Below are 18,254 nucleotides of genomic sequence, written 5' to 3'. Positions count from 1 at the left end.
TACACAAGTAATCTTTTCATGCTCAGTGTGGACCTGAAAAATATCCAAAACGGTAAATAAAAAAAGACTAACATTAACATTGATACTGTATGTGTTAACAGAAAAGGTCAATTTTGCCTGTCTCTTAATGCAAGTTAATTGCACCAGTGTAAGCAATATATGCTTCAGAAAATGTGTAGTCTGTGTGAGTCTGAAACAGATCTCAAATACAGGTGAAAGTTTGGTGTAAAGCGAGAAACAAATTCTTTGCATTTTTTTCACTTGACCTTCATGTACGGTACATGTGTTCAAACTATGAAATGTTGTTTAATATTTACTGTGTGCCAGAAAACCAGCTTAGCTGTGAAAAACTTACTCTTTTCAGTCTCTAGTCTAGCTGGAAAAATGTAATGAAAGGCCTCACTGTAGTTTTATTTTTGGACTTCATGTTAAGTTTCTAAACTGAGCAACTAACAAGTATATGCAACTGTTTAATTAGATTCTACTGGTAGCACTAATACAGAGAGTCTTTAAAGGCTTCGCCAAGAATATCTTAAATTGCAGAGTGTGAAAGGTAAATTTGCTCATTCCAGAAACTGTACAAAAAAGCAGCTTTTAGTAATGTTTTCCTTGGATAATTTGCAACTGGTATAAATAAACCTGCAGATTTTAAATTTATTCCTGAAAAGCCAGATTTGTGTTTAAGAGGTGAAGACAGCATTTTGGGGGCCTTCAGCTGGCAAGGCTTTGGATGAAATCTTTTATGAAAAGGTTTATGAATCTTTTGTTTGGAGAAAAATAGACCCCTACGTGTTTTACATATAGAGAAAGAAAGACTATGGCTGTTGAAAAAGTATTACATCTCCAAAACATTGTGAAATTTGATTGGATTAGAAGATGTTTTGTTTAACTGTAAGAACCATTTTGCACCTTTCCTGCATGTTATCTTTAATACACTGCCACCCTTTGCTTTTTCTGCTACTGTGAATGGTTCATTGTATTCCTGCTACATTTATCTGATAGTGTGCTGTATCATGAGTCTTAATTTAGCAGGTGTTGATGGGGAGTTATTATAACCTAATAAGTGGAGTTTGTCTATATGTCAGCGCAATTATGGTCTATCCATAGAAACTGAATTGAGTTTTTCCACATTACACTGAATGTTTTACCAGGGTTTGTGTTTATTTCATGAACAAAGGAAACGGAGAACTGCATTTCACCAAAATTCTCTTACAAAAATCAGCAGTGGTGGTGCATTCTTAAACCCACACATGCAATGAAGAGATCTTTTGTTCTTCCATGAAACCAATATTCCGATGAACAGAATCAAAGTTTAACATCAGGCTTCAAAACGCTCCTTGGTGTTGCTGCTTTATGCTGTTGACATTGCCTAAATTATTTTTTTCATACCAGTGAATGAACTAATACTGTAATACTTGTTGCTAAAATAACAACTTTTCTTGATGTTTGACCTTTGTGCATTGTACACTGTGTTCGTTTGACATGTATAAATTTTGAATTATACTATGCCCACCTTTCATCCTTAGGCATTTGTTTTGAAGAAATTCTAAATGAGCAATTTCCAAAGTACTTCGATTTTGTTTTTGTTTTTTTTAGCCTCACAGAAGCAGTGTAGAATAACCTCACTGGGTCCTAAGATGCACTGTTTTTATTGGCATTCCAGTCGCAAAGCTGACGTCAAAATCAGTTCAGTCAGTAGGTTTATGAGCTTCCAAAAAATGGGATGCCATACATCAATGCTTTATTTTAATTTGCAGAAATATTTCCCAAAGCTTACAAACCCTAAATTTCTCCTTTTGATATGGAATGGATTGTTCAAATTGCAATATAAAATATTTTAAATGTGAGTTTTTGTTTGTCATTGTAAATTTGTAGATATGAAATACCATCTGTATTGGGACATAATCAAAATGCACATAACCTTGATAAAGGTAGGAGTTGCTCTTTGGGGAATGTGCAAAACTTTTGTTAGGCAATGTGGAATAGTGTGTGGATTATTACTTTTTACAAGGTTTGCAAGGTTTTGATCATTTTAACGCAATTTCATTTTTGATCTTTTCATGATGAAAAGTGGAAGTCGCTGGTGTCCCCATTCATTAATATACAGTATAAGAAATGATGCAATCTTTTAGCGAAGTACCAGAAACAATTATAGAAGTTGGTTTTGATGTAAAATAATGATGGATTTTTTTTAGGAAAACCCTTTCATTTCCATTTTAGGGAATGGTTGAACATTCATCGAATTAATGGCGGGCACAATCAGATAGGTGAACAGATGTATCATAAGGGAGGGCTAAATTTAAAAAAACAGCTCGGGAAATAGTGCCATGTAAACAAATATGAAGAAATCCAGTTCTGCTTTACTAATAGTATAGTTTGAAGGCGTATCTGAAATGTTGCTATTAAATGACCCATGTATACATCTGTCTTAGGTAAAAAAAAAAGTTTTAGGAGGCCCCATTCTGCCATACATTTTTAAAATTATCACTACTAAGTATTGGTGACGGGTATTTTCTAGTATGACAAGCACTAGATGCCTCTTTTCCCATTGGCACCTAGTAGTAGTATGTAGTCTGTTTTAATGAGTGGCTGGTTACTGGGCATATACAGTACAGTAGTTTCTTCTGTATAGTGTAAGGTATGTAACAAGGTTGCTTTCATTCTTCTGCTTTCCTCTTGTTGTTTCTGATCTGATGTACACAAACCTTGCACAACATGGTGCACAAACGATGACAAAATATACCAAGTGACCACATACTGTTTTTCACAGATTGCAACAGAAATGAAGGATTTCACAAGTTAATGTTTTTTCCTTGATTAATGACGGATATATCCTTCTCTTACGAACGGTTTTACTCAATTAATAAGGGATCGGTTTTTATTTACCCATGTTGGTTTCTTAACATCTTGGATGTTAACTACATAACCCTCTGTCAGTGAAGTGTGAAAAATGTAAAATATTTAAATAAGTTAATCTATAATTAACATACCTTTTTGTCTTCAACAAAAGGTTGGTTAGAATGGCAGTTAGAACATATGGTGTATTGAAAGTATGATGAATTACTTTTCATACCTTTTCAATCTTGCATATTCGAGCTCTTTGTTTCCAACATAGATGATTAATTCTATTGTTTAACTTGGGGATGGTTTGGGCGACAGCTTTATTGTAGGATATTAAACTTTTCTCAATGGCCTTGAAATTATGAAATTGTCTACTTATTTAACTCCTCTCTGCCTTTTTGCAATTGATTGTCATTGTTTCATTCTTCCTCTTAAAATAATTACTAATAAATAACCATGATTCTTCTAGTTTAATATTATCAGTGATAAACTCAGAATATGTCCTTACTAATCCATTTACAGAATTTGTGTTAAAGATGTCTGTTGCTTAAGATTAATACCACTGTGCTACTATGCTGTAGATGTGTTAATGAAACCTTAGGATCTTACTTTTTTAACCAACACTAACCAAACTGTGAAGATGAAGTATATCTCATGTAAAATACAGAATTTCAGAAAGAAACATCTTTATTCAGTGATTCATCTGATCAAATTAAAGTGAAAACCCAATATATACCAACTTCTTAATGACCAATTTGTCTGGTTTTCACATTGGACAGTTTTATCCTGAATTACATACTGGTCTTAGGCAGCGTTTATGTGGAGTTTGCATGTTCGTCTCTGGTGTGGAAAGCAGGAGAAACTTTTTTAGTTTTCTTAAATAGCTAATAAATTTTAGGCCGTCGAAAGTGACTTGTACTTCCTAGTAAAAATTGGCATCTGTTGTTCTTTCATGTCTTTAAGCACAGGGAGGGGAAGTATTTTATCTGCATGTGTACCTCAGTGATGAAGCCTGCTGAGTTGAAGCATCTTGTTTTACTTGCCACACTGCATTTTTTGAATGGAAGTGAGACCTGTAGAAGTATTGAATGGCTAGCACGTCTGTAATGTTTAAAGAATGTTTTTAAAGTGTATACAATCATATGTTGTAAATGCCTGTCCAGCAACCTGTGGACATACCACAGGCGGACTTGTTAAATGAAATGAACAGTGAGCATTAACAAAAGCACTAGCATTACCTTGCCTTCATTAAATTGTTCTGGCACTTTTGTACAGTTCTTGATCACATTGTTGTATTTGTCTTTTTAAATAGTGATTATTGCTTATGACTACCAGTCAAAACAATTGATTTGTGAACCAAATATAACAGCAAGATTCTTTTCCGTTTAAACTTGTCAAATATGACAAATGGGACTGTAGAGAAGATTTTCAAAGTTTGTATTTTATTTAGTAGTACTGTACAGGAATAAATTATATTCACATGATCTCTCCTCAGGCTTCCAGTTACTCATTTCACAATGTTTGTTTTAACTGATTAGTATTTAAAATCAAAACTAATGCAACGAAGACAGGAGCATACAACCCCCCATCAATCTATGCATAGTATCCAGGAGAATTATTGCTACTGTTTGCATGTTATAAATGCACTTATGAGTTGTACTGAGAACCTTTGTTTTATAGTGCGTTGCATGTTATATACTTAAAATGTGCTGAAACAGCTTAATTTCTTTTAAGTTTAGAACTTGTAGGTGATTAAATCAAACTAAACATTATAAAACATCCAGGGTATACGATGTGTGTGTCTCTAGACACACAGCACAGTTTAAAGGTTCATGCTTGAAATTTGGAGCTTGGTTACATTACAAAGGTAAGTAGGAACAAATAAAACCCTATGACTTAGCCATACTAGATCTAATTCGTTAAAGACCATTTCTGCAAGCCCTTTGTCTGACTCCTGTATGTTCTGTGATCTAACCCATCCCCAACCACCACAAGCAGAGTAAATATTTTGTCTCAGCTGAATTTAAACATCCTTTCTGTACTGGACTGTTTTCAAAATGTTTAATGACTTTGAATGAGTAAAATACTAAAACTAAAAAGGGTCTTTTTAAAATACTAATTAGCATAAAGGACCACCCATTAGCTACGCAGGGCCCTAAACAAGTGCCTTCTGTGGGCACTGACATCTTGTGACCTCATCAGTAACTGCTGCGTGGGAGCAAGTGATTTCTGCATTTCCTTGTGTGCAAAGTTATGATTTACTGTATAAAGTTTTAGATTTTTTTTTTCTCCCTTAGCCTTTTCTGCACTTGAAGTTAAGGACAAAATATCCATGGCAGACTGCATCATGTTTAAGCCCCTATGTTGATGAAATCTGTACATTATGCACACATTCTCCAGAAAGGTCTTGACAACAGACCAAAGTTTTGAGGACAGATATAATGCTAGCACCTTCATTATGGAATAAAAGTGTAAAGGGATTATAAGTGAACTTTTTCATTGAGTGTACTCTGAAGACAGTTTCTTCAATGTTTACCCTGCTACACGATGGACAGTCGTTTAAATGTTTCTTACCAACATAACAGAAACAGGGTTTAAGTTCTCTTGTGGAGACAAATGGCTCGCAGCCTAAACAGTTAGGAAATGATACAACAAGGTTCCACAGAAAGGAAGTTGGCTTATGCTTTGCAAATTATGCTGCTATCACTCTGAACAACATTGTGTTACGTGCGTGCAAATTTGCATCAGTTTGTTTACATACTGGGATTCCCCTCTTCTTGTTTTATTTCTTGGAGTGGGAGGAGGAGGATAGCACTATCAAAACTATTGTAGATAATGGCCCACATTATGTAGTCAGGTTTAAATGCCTGTGGTTAACTTGGATTTTTGTTTGCTTAGCTTCATCAGTGAACACCTTATCGTTGATTATATTGACTTAATAGTATAGGTGATCTTGCAACAGTACAGTATGTATTGAAGGGATTTATGTTGTCACAATGAGAACTGTGGTTCTGTTGGAGCTAGATTATCGTCAACAGAAGATTACTAAAAGGTTACTACCATGTGGCAGGCCTTTGCAGGGTATTAATTACTATTCTGATGGCACTTGACCACATGTAACAGAACAAAATAACTAGGAGGTTCAATAACCCTACTAGAACTGTCAATGGAGTCTGTAGCTCCACCACTGAAACCCAGTTACACTTTGGCCATGCAATTCCAAACCTGCAAACTAGTAGTATTCTGATGATTGTTTGCACCTGCTTGGAGAATCCTGGTTACAGTTGGCTAGTGATATGACCCAAGCTCAAACTCATGATGTCTGGACAGTAAAGTGCAGCCTGTGTTTAGAGCTAGCACTTTTAGAGTTTGTGCTACTTTTTGAGACTCGAGCTCTTCAAGACTGCATAAACCTGCACGTTTCTGGTCCCAGAGTCTTTTTTAAAACTGCTTTCCCAAGGTTGTGTTTGGGGAAAATTGACATGTGAAATTGACATGTTGATCTTTTCAGGCTCTTGCAAAAACTTTGAGTTTGTTCCCCTTTAATAATGCATTGCTTTTCCTTGTTGCATTTGGCCTCCAGTAATAATAATGTACTAGCCTTTTATGGTGTAACTGAAGCTCCAAGTTTCAGGTTTTCTAGGGTTTGAGAAGTTAGAAAACGTAAAGAATTTCTGGTGACATGCCAGGGTCTTCATGAACAGGAAGTTGAGATTGGGATTCTTTTGGTGTAAAATTTTCATACATATCAGTTTTCATCTTTACTGAGATGTTTTGTTTATAGATTTTGGCAGGGTATGAAATGTTGCCTGACATTACTTTATCACATAGAGCAAATGTAATTTTTTTCTGTTAGTTTCTATTATGTTGATGGTTGCTTAAATGTACAGACCTTTACAGTATTTCATTTCTATACATACATGTAGCTAAAGAATAGAACAAGATTATTTTCTTTCAACACTTGGACTAAGGGGACTACTTAGTTTTCTGCAGTAGCTGGAATTGACGTTTTTAAGGGCTCCTTTTAAACGGGTCTTTGGCGTTCTCAAATAAATCAGTGCCAGGTCCTTTGGTTCTCCTCTGTATACCTCTCAGAATTCCAGAATAGAGTCTTTTTGTATTTTGCACCACAGGGAGGCTTTTCAAGATTGAACAACTGTGTACAATATCGAAAGCAATGAGAACTTGATTTTAATTCTGGGATGTCGGGTTTAATACTAGCCTTTGAGATCCTGACAAGGTAGTTTAACTGGAATTATTTTATGATTTTTTTTCCTTGAGGTTTAACAGTGTCAAATTCAAGTAAGATTCTCCTTGGCAGTTAAAGGTAACGTCTGTTTATTGTGAATGCTGCTCTCATGAGCTCAATTCCCACAGATGTTTAAACTTTTCTCCTGAGTTTTCATATTCTTTCTTACTCAAGAAAAGTTCCTGCACAAACTTTAATCCTGGGTTCCTTAACTTAACATCCCAAATTATCTTGTTTTGTATATATAGCTGACATGCTGCATCATGGTATGTACCATGATTTGAAGTGTGCATTTGCTCATTTATCTGAGGATCTCTCGAATTTATTTTACGAGTCTGTGGTATCAGCTTCAACAATGTGGATGGACAAGTTGTTTCACAGTTAACTTGATATACATGTACAGCAGGATCCAAAATGAGTTCTAAAAGTTGTAGCAAATGAATAATTGCTTTTTTAGGTTGTCAAATACTGCGTTCCAACTTCTAGTGAAATCATAAAATTTACTTTGTGTACATTTTCCAGTGTACTTCATGTTCTTTTGAGGCTGCAAACAAAATTTCAACTACTCAAGTTCTGTTCTTGTTTTTCTGTAGATCATGATTGAATTCTGCCCTGGAGGAGCAGTAGATGCCACCATGCTAGGTAAGGAGAACAAGTTGGACTTCCCTTCCATGTTATAGCATTTTCTTGCCTTTTGCCTGTTATTGCCAGTTGTAGTTTATTTCCTTATGTCTTTAGATGTTTTGGATATGAAAGTTTCTCCTTTTTTGATATTATGACATTTACTGTCCTGTAGGCGTTATCGATAATTACATAGCAATGCCATTTCTGAAGAGATCATTTTTAGTGCCAAATGATGTAATGTGTAATGTATCTGCTTTTGTTGGAGACAATTGCCTAGGGACTCCAAGAGAGCTATATTAAGATAATTCCCACAGTTTTGTTAAAGGCTGTTTCTTCACATGTGAATTTTATTCCAAATATGCCTCCTGGATTAGTTTAATGTTCAATGATAAGATTTTCTTTTCAATAATATGACGTTTTTCATTTGCATTTTCTGCCCATGCAAATCTTAACCTACAGAGCCGGTACCTACATTTTGGAAGTCCAATGCCAAAGATTTAATCTGCTAAAACACTAAAATGATACTAAATTTAAGTACTATTGTACCTGAAAACCACATTAATGTTTTATATTTAGATGTTTCACATCCATTGATTGAAAAAGCACTTATTCAGTGCATTATTTTCAAAAGTGTTTGCCAATCTGTCAGTTTCTATAACTGTTCCATAGTTTAGAGCGTTTGTGCCAGATTAACATGAACTGTACCATCACTTTGACATAAAGTGGTGGAAAGATAATTTATTTTGTAATTGTACTTAGGGGTAACTGAATATAAATATAAATATTTTTTTGTCATAATGTTTTTAATTTTCAGTCTTTCAGTCAGCTGGTGTTCTTTTTCTGACATTAAAATTATTGGTAGAGATAAAAGGTGGCCATTTAGCCCTTTTTGTTCACCAGAATATTATTAAACTATCTTATTGAATCAGGAATGTAATCTGACGGTTCTGGTTCTTCTGGTTTTTATATTTTTATTTGAACTCTTTTGTCCCGCAGAACTGGACAGAGGCTTGACAGAACCACAGATACAGGTCATCTGTCGTCAGATGTTGGAAGCCCTGGACTACCTGCACAGCATGAAGATAATCCACAGGGACCTGAAAGCTGGGAACATTTTACTTACACTGGAAGGGGACATCAAACTTGGTGAGTGCAACTTCGTTAAATTGAGTTTTCTTAAAATGTAAATCTCTCTTGATTTACTACATACCACTGTGATACTGTATATATGCGGTACAATATTTTGTATTTTTATGATCGAATTCTATTGTTAACTGGTAAAAATAATCAAATTGTTATTATAGATACTCTTTTAAACATTTTTGAAGAATACTTATTCTGACAACTGTGTGTACAAAAACTGAAGTCATTTGTCTTTTATATTCACACTATATATCCTTGGTCTATCCAGAACACATGAAATTGAACATTTCTCTTAACCCATTCAAAATACAGCACTTAAAAAGACATTTATTCTCATTTAATAGCTTTTCAAAATGTCATTATGAGTAGTAGTGTGGAGTGCATTTAGTCATTTTTTTTACATCATAGAAAAGATATGATGTAAGATACTTCATAGACTAAATTGGTTTATTATAACTTGGTAACTTGGGGGATTGTTTTTGCATATGTGCATTTGATATTCCATGGACCTTTATAAAACCTGTATATAAATGCATTCATTCTTATGCTCTGCATATCTGTTATAATGTACTACGACTCTATTGTGTTCTATTCCATCGTATGAGCATAGCTTATGTTTCTTGCCTCATTGCACACCTCTATTGTTAAACCATTGCTGACTTACCATAAAACTGAACAAAAAAGTCAAATGTATTTTCTGAATAGATTACAGAATAAATGCTTGTTGCAAAAAAGATCTGAAGAGACGTTTTATTTTGCCTTCTCCAACATTGTCTAGGGATTTAGTTTTTGCATTACCAGTTGTGCCGTTCCTGATCAACCTTTTGCCGGTTTTGGAATACCAGGGTGAATTAAAGATAGCCTTTTTTATTTGGCGTTTGTGTGTCTGTGAAAAATGCACCTTCACTTGGAGACATTACACCTTTTGACCACAAGCCCTGATATTAACTTAGTTAAGAATAAGAAGATGAGACAAGTGTCACTAAGAAAATGCATTTTTCCTTGTCACTACTGTATAATTATTTTTATTGTACTCAAATTAGCATGCCTTTATACTTCTTAGGCTGTCATGTTTAATTTTGATATACTGTACAGAGTACAATTATACATTTGCTTTTCTTTTTAGAAATGATTAGATTGTTTATAAGAACAGTTGTAAAATGAATATTGTAAATGACAAAATAAATCTACTCTATGTAAAGTAAAATGTAATTGCAGCTATCCTTTACTGTTAACATCAGGGTGTATCCTTGAATATGCAGCACACTGTGCATAAGGTTAAGACTTAAATTGGGATAATATCCCTTGTATGAAGCATAACAGGTTATAAATTAACTTTTTTTATGTGTTCTTATCACTGCAGCGGACTTCGGTGTGTCAGCAAAAAACACCAAAACCCTTCAAAGAAGAGATTCCTTTATCGGGACACCCTACTGGTTAGTAAAATGTCATATACAGTATGAAGCCTTGAAATACTGGGTCAAGTACAGTTTGGAAAGGCTTCACTCTGAGGTCTAAATTTCCTCTAGATTTTACATTCAGAATTGTACTGTTGAAGTTCTTGCAAGAATATTGATTGTAATTTTTCTTTTCCTGGATCCTTCATTCACATTGTATTGTATTATAACAAGCCTAAATTGTTCATGTGGACATCTTAAATTCTTACTCCTTCTTCCTGAGGAGAAGAGCACTGATAGTACTAAATGCATTACTTAGAAATGAACTTCTGAAAGGCAGATTAATCATCAACCAGAGGCAGCTAAGGCTGTTCTAAATACCACATAAAATGTCTCTTAGCTGTTTAGTAATACCCACATCCTGTTCTACAACATCCCATTACAGCAAATCTGTTGAGACTGGGAGTGCAAGAATTACCATTGGTTTTTCTCAAAATAAAACATTTGTCTCCTGATGAGTGGGAAAATGTATTATTTTGCTCAACTAGTGGTCCAAAAAAGATAGTACTCTAGAGTTGACATTGACTGGTAATTGAAAGCTCAGACTACAAATTTTGTCAGATTATGTAACGGAAATTGGTTTTGTAGAGCTCATTTTAGTACGTTTTGTTTCCCCTTTTTTAAAAAGGGGTGAAAATGGAAAATTCCCCCTTTTGACTTATAATGCTTTATTCTTTCCATATGTGTAGTCTGAGATTTGAATGCAATGGTGTGAAATCAATTTTTTCAATATTTCCCCATGTCATTTGGAATGTTTAAGACGTGGCTGCAGCTGCTGACTCCTCCTAAACTGCTCATCGCAAACACCCACCTATCAGAACCCTTCACCTGCACTGTTCATATCTCTCAATGTCACTGCAGGCCTGTATTGTAGGTATCTGCAAATTCACAGGAGCTGGAGTTTTACTTAAAGCGTAAAAGTCATCGGCCAGCTTGCTTGTAGAAGCTACTGCTACTGTAACTCTGGCCAAAGCTTTTCTCTATATCTGACAGAAAAGACAACGTGCCCTGCTACCCCTCCTCTAAATCTGGTCAGCTATGCATTTCAGTGTTGCCCATCTTAATATTCCTTAGCTTTGACTTGTTGAACTGCTTTCTTATTGTTTCATAGAGCTCATAACATTGTACATGCCTATAGCGCAAAATCTATCTTTCCACTTTTATTCCATTTTTTTATAACTGCTTTGGGGTAATGCAATAACGAGCTAAACCAGAGTCACAGTTCTAAGTGCCTTGCACGCTAGCATTGTCTAAATGCAGATTTTGCAGAACGTTGTTTTTGAATGTCATCTGTCACCTCTGAAGGTCACTGGGAGGCAAAGTGAAGACTCCTTGTTGTAAATTCTGACTGCAAACAAGAAGTGGTTTGGTTGTCAAAAAATTTGTATCAAGTTGTGACTTGTTAGTTTATCCCAGAATTGTGGTTATAGCAAATTTAAATTTTTTCAATGACTTTTTTTGTCTCTGAAGGATGGCACCAGAGGTGGTGATGTGTGAGACCATGAAGGATGCCCCTTATGATTACAAGGCTGACATCTGGTCCCTTGGAATCACGCTGATCGAGGTGGCGCAGATTGAACCTCCTCACCATGAGCTGAACCCCATGAGGGTCCTTCTGAAAATTGCAAAGTCTGATCCTCCCACTTTAGAGCAGCCAGCCAAGTGGTGAGTCGTGCAAATTCAGTGCAAATCGCCAGGCAAGCTAGTGAAAAGCAGACAGCAGTCCTTCTGCCAGGAGACTGTGCTGGCAATGGAAGACTACCAATGATACGTTTAGAAGACGCATCCTTTATACAGTACCAAACAACTGTGGTCATTCTAATTTGTTTAGTTGCAAGATTTCATCGATGACCTCATCTACAGTTAAATCACTATAGATACATCTCCAGTCCGGCATAAATACATTTATGAGCTACAGGTGCCTGGAGAAATGGTTTAATTTTTTTAATAAAATACAATGTATCTATGGCTAGTTATGTTCTTGTCAGGAGACTTACTGTAGCTGTTTTATAGGTATCTATTTTTTATTTTAAATATCATCCTTACTGTGCCTTTAACAAGACCAGGTGGTACACTGTTCTATACCCTGATGAGAATTCTGTTATTGTACTGTATATCAAAGGTCAGCAGAGTTCAAGGATTTTCTGAAGAAGTCATTGGATAAGAACCCTGAAACTCGCCCAACTGCAGTACAGCTCCTGGAGGTAAATTTTGTATTTCTCCACATCAGTTTATGTAATCTAGACATTTATAAATAATTTTGTTAAAACATCCATTATGCAGCAGCTGTTTAAACAACCATTATTGGCTCTTTCAGTATCACGTTGTATATTCCAAGTAGATGACAGGTAACAGTATTGCAGCGGTGAATTTAAGAATATCTGTTTATTATCATTTGTAGAGCATCTAAGCTTTTACAGATACAGAGCAGATACTCATTTAACTAGTGTTTGGCTTGAGTTGGACCTTTTCACTTTTCTAGGTTAATTGTTTCTGCATAGTGCTAATGTATTATGCATTATTTTGTCAGATTAGTGCCATTATTTGTTAAAGATAAGTTTATAGTTTTTGTTTCGATATTTGCTATACAGTATATATTGATATTCCACGCTTGTGCAGGTTTCAGAATGTGTGCGTCTTCCTGTTTTGGGCTCCATGGGCTATAACTGCTACATGAAAGGTTCAGAGTGTGCTGACCTGGTGCTTTATTTTACAGGGTTTGGATGAGATCCAACATGTTTAATTGGCTGTAGTGATAGTAAACACATTGAAGTACTGCAGGCAGCATGCATGGAAAAACTGTGGACACTGTGCTGATTCCAGCAGGATTTCCTGAAGGCAGCTGTAATATAGCAGCACACCCTCAAAAGAAATTTGGAATTGGAAGGATTTTAAGAGTAGCCTTTGATATGACCTGTTAACTGCATCAGACATCAAGGTTTCAGTTAATATCTAAGTTAGGTCTTTAAGGGTTGGTGGCCTGATGATCTGGGTAATGCTCTGCACAGCAGCTATGGTTTTGTGCTGGGGGAAGGGAAAAATGTGGTTGAAAGTAAACTACTTTAGGTAAACTGTCAAAAGAAGTGCGTTTAAAAATTAGTTTCAGTTTAATCTCACCAGCCCTTAAAGTTTGTTAATAAATGCTAAATGTATAATTATACATTTTAAAAAATGTTCACAGTGGAACCCAAGAACACAATCAGCTCTCTTTATTTTCTTTGGATATTTATAGTGTTGGCAATCTTCCCAGGTATTTATTAATATAGCTTAATATTTAATAAAATGTATCCATTTATCCATAAATGTGTTTTAAGCAGTGATATGTCACAGAAACTGGTAGAAAAATGTATTAATCTCACGTGTGGGTGCCATAACTGCCTGCATAAGTATTGACACCCCCTGTCTAAAATTAGCTGAGTCTCCCAAAATATTGGTTCATTAGATTTAAAAAGTTATATTTGATAAGTATAGGTCAAAAACGAAACACTGTACTTTCATTGTTGGCACTGTCTTCCATGAAAGTGTTAACTTTTTTAGTTACAATATGAATCTTTAACAATCTTCATTTGAGCAAACCTACAGTAGTCATTTTCATTTGACTTTAGATTTGGAATTTTCAAGTGTTACTCATGCTAGGATAGAGAAATTAACCAAGACAGTTATTCAGATGTTGCTATATAATCTTATTCTTAAATACCCTAATAACTGCTGTTTGCTGATGTTTACCTTAATAAGCGGTACTTTGTGTACGCTAAATACATTTACAAATGTAAAAAATTCTATGTAAAGGCATAATTTTAATGTCGATACAATTTTATTGTATAGCATCCTCACATACACAGAAAAAAGAGCGCTTACATTATATGCTTATATATCCGTATAGGAAAAAACTGTCAAAGTTCTAAATATTTTATTTGCCATGTTTCACCAATTTTTGAAATTGTGTGCAAAATTGCCTCAGAAAATCATGGTTTAGATAATATATTTTGCCATTATGATGTTTTCACAGTTGAAACAGATGCTTTCTGAAATATATATTGTACAGAATATTTGAAGGTAGGGAAAGATGAAATTTTTACTTTTTTTTATACCTCCATCTTTCACAGCACCCCTTTGTGAGCAAAGTGAAGTCGAACCGACCTCTCCGGGAGCTGGTTGCAGAAGCGAAAGCTGAAGTCATGGAGGAAATAGAGGACAACAGAGAGGAAGATGAAGACTCCTCAGAACTCACAAGCGTATGTTTTGACCCTTTGCTGCCGTAACGTGTGGGAGGAAAGCTTCCCAAAGATAATAAACTCACAGTGGTGATTAACTCCAAGCTTCATGGCGAATGTCAGGCGAAACAAAACAGCTATGCTCAATATTCCCTTTCATCAAGTCTAAAGACAATTGCTGTCGTACTTCAACTTCCATATGCAGCAAGATGTAAAAGTACAAGCAAAAATTTAGGTTTTGCGCCAATCGATTTCAACAGAGCCAAATAGTTTTCCAATATTTTTTTTTATGTTGGTACAAAATCAAAGATCCTCTATTTCTTCACTTGAAAGGTTAAATTTGTATTGGGCACTGGAAGTTCAAGTATATGAAATGTCTGGACAAAACGAAAATTCTGTCTTCCTGCTTAGAAGGCGTTCCTGACTTAAGGTTACAGCAACATCTCATCTTTCTTTGTGACCATTTATGCAGCCACCTACATATCCTGTCTTCAGGATATTTTTTTTGAAATTGCTAAAAGGATAATTTTGAAATTGCCACAGACTTTCAAAATGGACTGTAGTCGTGCCTTTCTTGTTTTGTAATGAATTTTACAACTTCCTTACTTTTCCCTTTTTCTACCTATGTGAGTACCAGTGTACTTCACTAGTTGTATGGCCAAAACAGATGACCTTTTAAGCGGTGTTGTTCAGTGTATTGTTCTTGTGTCACTGACATCAGCAGTACTTTATATATCCGGGTAGAATGTTCTAAACAACCACAGTGCCTTATCAAAGGAGAAAGTTTTAAGAAAGTCAAGCATCAATAAAATTAAAAATATTCTAGGTATAGACTGTGTGAATTAACTCAGGTGGGTTAGCACATTGTGCTTGTAGGTAATTAAACTGCCAGGCAGTTTCTTGGGATTTTACTGTGTTTGCAAATTTTGTGTGCTGCTGAGTGAAGCTCAGTATGGGGCTGGCTGCACAAATTCATCACGGCATAGATGCTGATATAGCATAGAAGCTAGAGCAAACACAGCTGCCTTGAGACTTTACCTATTGCTGACTGACATTCAGGTATTACAGATCTGGTTATTATGCAGTTGGAGATGAGGCACCGCATTAGATATTTTCCTAGATGGAAACCATTCCGATTATCAGCTGAACATCTATCCACCAAAGCCTTTTTTTGGTATAGCTGTGTAGTAAGACAATGACTAGTTGAGATGTTATGTTCTGAATCTGCACTGGCATATGTACTGTATATAGTATGTTGACTTATACAAAATTATCAAAATTACCTAATTTCTCTCCTTACTCCACAATAAAAGAGCAGACTTATTTTTTTAGGTAGTAAAGAATATTTGCTTAGAACCAAGAACTCCATTATGTCTGAAATTCTAAATTACTAGCAAGCTCTCTGGTAAAATAAAATGTCCCATGCCCTTCTTCTTCTGCCTGCTGTTTGCATACATATGATGTCACACAAATGGAGTGATTTGGACAGGTCCCTGCCTGCCAGCCTGTAGTCGTATCTGGTGCTGACACAGACTGAGTTCAGCTAATTTTATTTTTGTACCATGGCTGGTGGGAAAAATACTGATGTTGAAACCACTTTCACTTCATCAGTGGTCACACAATGGCAATTAGAGGTATTGATTTGAGAAGAGATATCAATGAAAAAGGGAATGTATCTTTTTCCAATCAGTGGTCTGGAATGTTCCTTAATTAAAGTAATGCCATAGTAAAAAAAGATTCTCAAGAATGTTTGAGAGGGTTTCCTTTCTTGGAATTTGTCCGAGATACTGCCAATTGCATGTGATAGTATTAGTTGTAAATAATTTCAGTTTGTATAGAAATGTTTTCAGAAAAGAGATTGTGTGAATTAACTAGCTCTTAATTCTTTGTGTCCACTAGCATATTCACGACTGTACGCAAGCACAATTCTGACAGTTTGGCCTTTTTGCTTATAAAATTGCTTATCACTGAGAATAGCTTTCATTTAGAAATGACTGATGGAAAATTTTTAGCTGTTATTATTGGATTTCTTCCAATGGTCAGGGTTAAAAATGCAACCTTAAGCTGACCCACTACCTCTGTCTTTGCAGCGTGTTCCTCTTTAACTGTTCATTTAGCATCTTCTCTTTGCTGAAGTATGAGCAAGAGTTATATAAAATTGTGCAGTTTCTTTGTCTTAGAGCTTTTCTGTTCACATTCTCCTTCATTGGCCCCTTGAATGTTTTTCAAGATACTTAATCTGTAAGTTAACATTATTTGTCATATAATACTAAATCGGTATAAAAATAAGCCACTAACTATCTAAACTGTGTTTCTAATTACTGTTGCAAAAGAGCTTTAAATGAAATTAAACTTACAAGGTGCACTTTAATGGAAAAAGAAGCCTGAGTATGAGCTTCCATTAAGTACATGCTGGATGACTCACTTAAATGAGTCCTAAAATTAAAACTCCCGGTGGATGACTTAATAGGATGTAAGCCATATTTAAAGTAGAAGCTTCCAATTGGTACAGTGTGCAAAGTCTTCAATAACTGTTGTTTATTCCCTAGACACCAGGGAAAGATCCATCTGAAACAAGCCAGACAAGTTATGATCAGGAACAGTCTGTGGAGACTCTTGCCAAGAGCAAAGTCGAAGATCCGAAAGGGCCGGCAGAAATTCTGCCCAAGGACCAGTTGGACAAACTGAGCGACAAATTATCTGACGAAGGTATAGGCATTGGTGACAGCGACAAACCAGAGAGCGAAAAGTCGATAAAGACCAGCAGCTCTGACTCAGGGAACGAAGATGGCAAGAGCACCCCTACCCCTGAGGAGGAGAAGCCAGTGGCCCTGCCAGAGGCCGACCTCCCACAACCCTGTACACCTTCAGAGAGCAGCAGGCCGCAGCTGGGCCAACAGGACAGCGCAGAGAACACGGCCATGGAGTCGACCGCCAGCCCGGAGGTTCTAAAACGTAAAGGAATCCCGAAAAAGAACGCAGCTCAGCGCAGGTCCACAGCGGGGAGTGAAAGCGAGAACCTGGACAGCTTAATGCCAGAGGCCAATGGGAGATCCTCCAAACGCTACTCTGACTCGGGCAGTGTGTCGGCTTCTGACAGCATAGACCTCAGCCTGAATCTGTCTGGAGAGCTTTCTCTGAACAAGGAGACCGGGTCGATATCGGTGCGGGTATGCCATTTTACTATTCTTTATGAAGGAGTTGGAGTGGAAGAACTGGGTGTAGGAACTCTTAATGTAGCTGCAAAGGCATTTTTGATTTAAAAATAGGTAAATGCAAGACTCATTAAGATGACCCCTCCCACTTTAGGAAAGAGTGCAGGGAGTGGCACTGTACAGCGAGATGGAAAAAGCAGAGGAAGGGAAAATATTCTTAGCTGAAGCTTGTTATAGGCTTTGAACAATAATGGACTGTCTGTTGCAGTTATGAAAAGCTTCCGTTTTTATCGTTTTGCTCTGGTCATAGCAATAATGTCTTGCACATTGGGTCACAGTATGCAGTGAAGTAACAGTTACGTGTACTGTATATGGCTTTTACATGCTTTGGCTGATGGAGTCAATTTGTATTTAGGATTGCCATTCTGTATCCACTTTAAATTCACCAGTCACTTGCACCAATGGCTCTTTGTCTTATTCGCTATTCAGCATTGTTTATGCCTCTCTATACAGCCATTGTGATGGGCTAGTTCTAGTGGTTTATAGACTGTCGTCATTAGTATTCTTTTCA

The 18,254-nt window shown here is 36.1% G+C and overlaps 1 protein-coding gene across 2 annotated transcripts in view; it reads left to right on the top strand.

Annotated features, from left to right (window-relative positions):
- Nucleotides 1-18,254, top strand: part of stk10 (serine/threonine kinase 10) — a 38,090-nt gene that overhangs the window by 10,589 nt on the left and 9,247 nt on the right. For both annotated transcript variants that reach the window (XM_088604060.1, XM_088604061.1), the window contains exons 3-9: nt 7,684-7,732; nt 8,711-8,860; nt 10,221-10,293; nt 11,785-11,979; nt 12,437-12,518; nt 14,421-14,549; nt 17,078-17,698. In XM_088604060.1, the coding sequence (XP_088460186.1) occupies nt 7,684-7,732; nt 8,711-8,860; nt 10,221-10,293; nt 11,785-11,979; nt 12,437-12,518; nt 14,421-14,549; nt 17,078-17,698 (1,299 nt within the window). The remainder of the gene's footprint in view (nt 1-7,683; nt 7,733-8,710; nt 8,861-10,220; nt 10,294-11,784; nt 11,980-12,436; nt 12,519-14,420; nt 14,550-17,077; nt 17,699-18,254) is intronic.

This window comes from Lepisosteus platostomus, chromosome 13 (assembly GCF_059453375.1).
Source record: "Lepisosteus platostomus isolate fLepPlt1 chromosome 13, fLepPlt1.hap1, whole genome shotgun sequence".
Classification (NCBI taxonomy): domain Eukaryota; kingdom Metazoa; phylum Chordata; class Actinopteri; order Semionotiformes; family Lepisosteidae; genus Lepisosteus; species Lepisosteus platostomus.
This window is presented reverse-complemented; position numbering and strand designations above follow the sequence as displayed.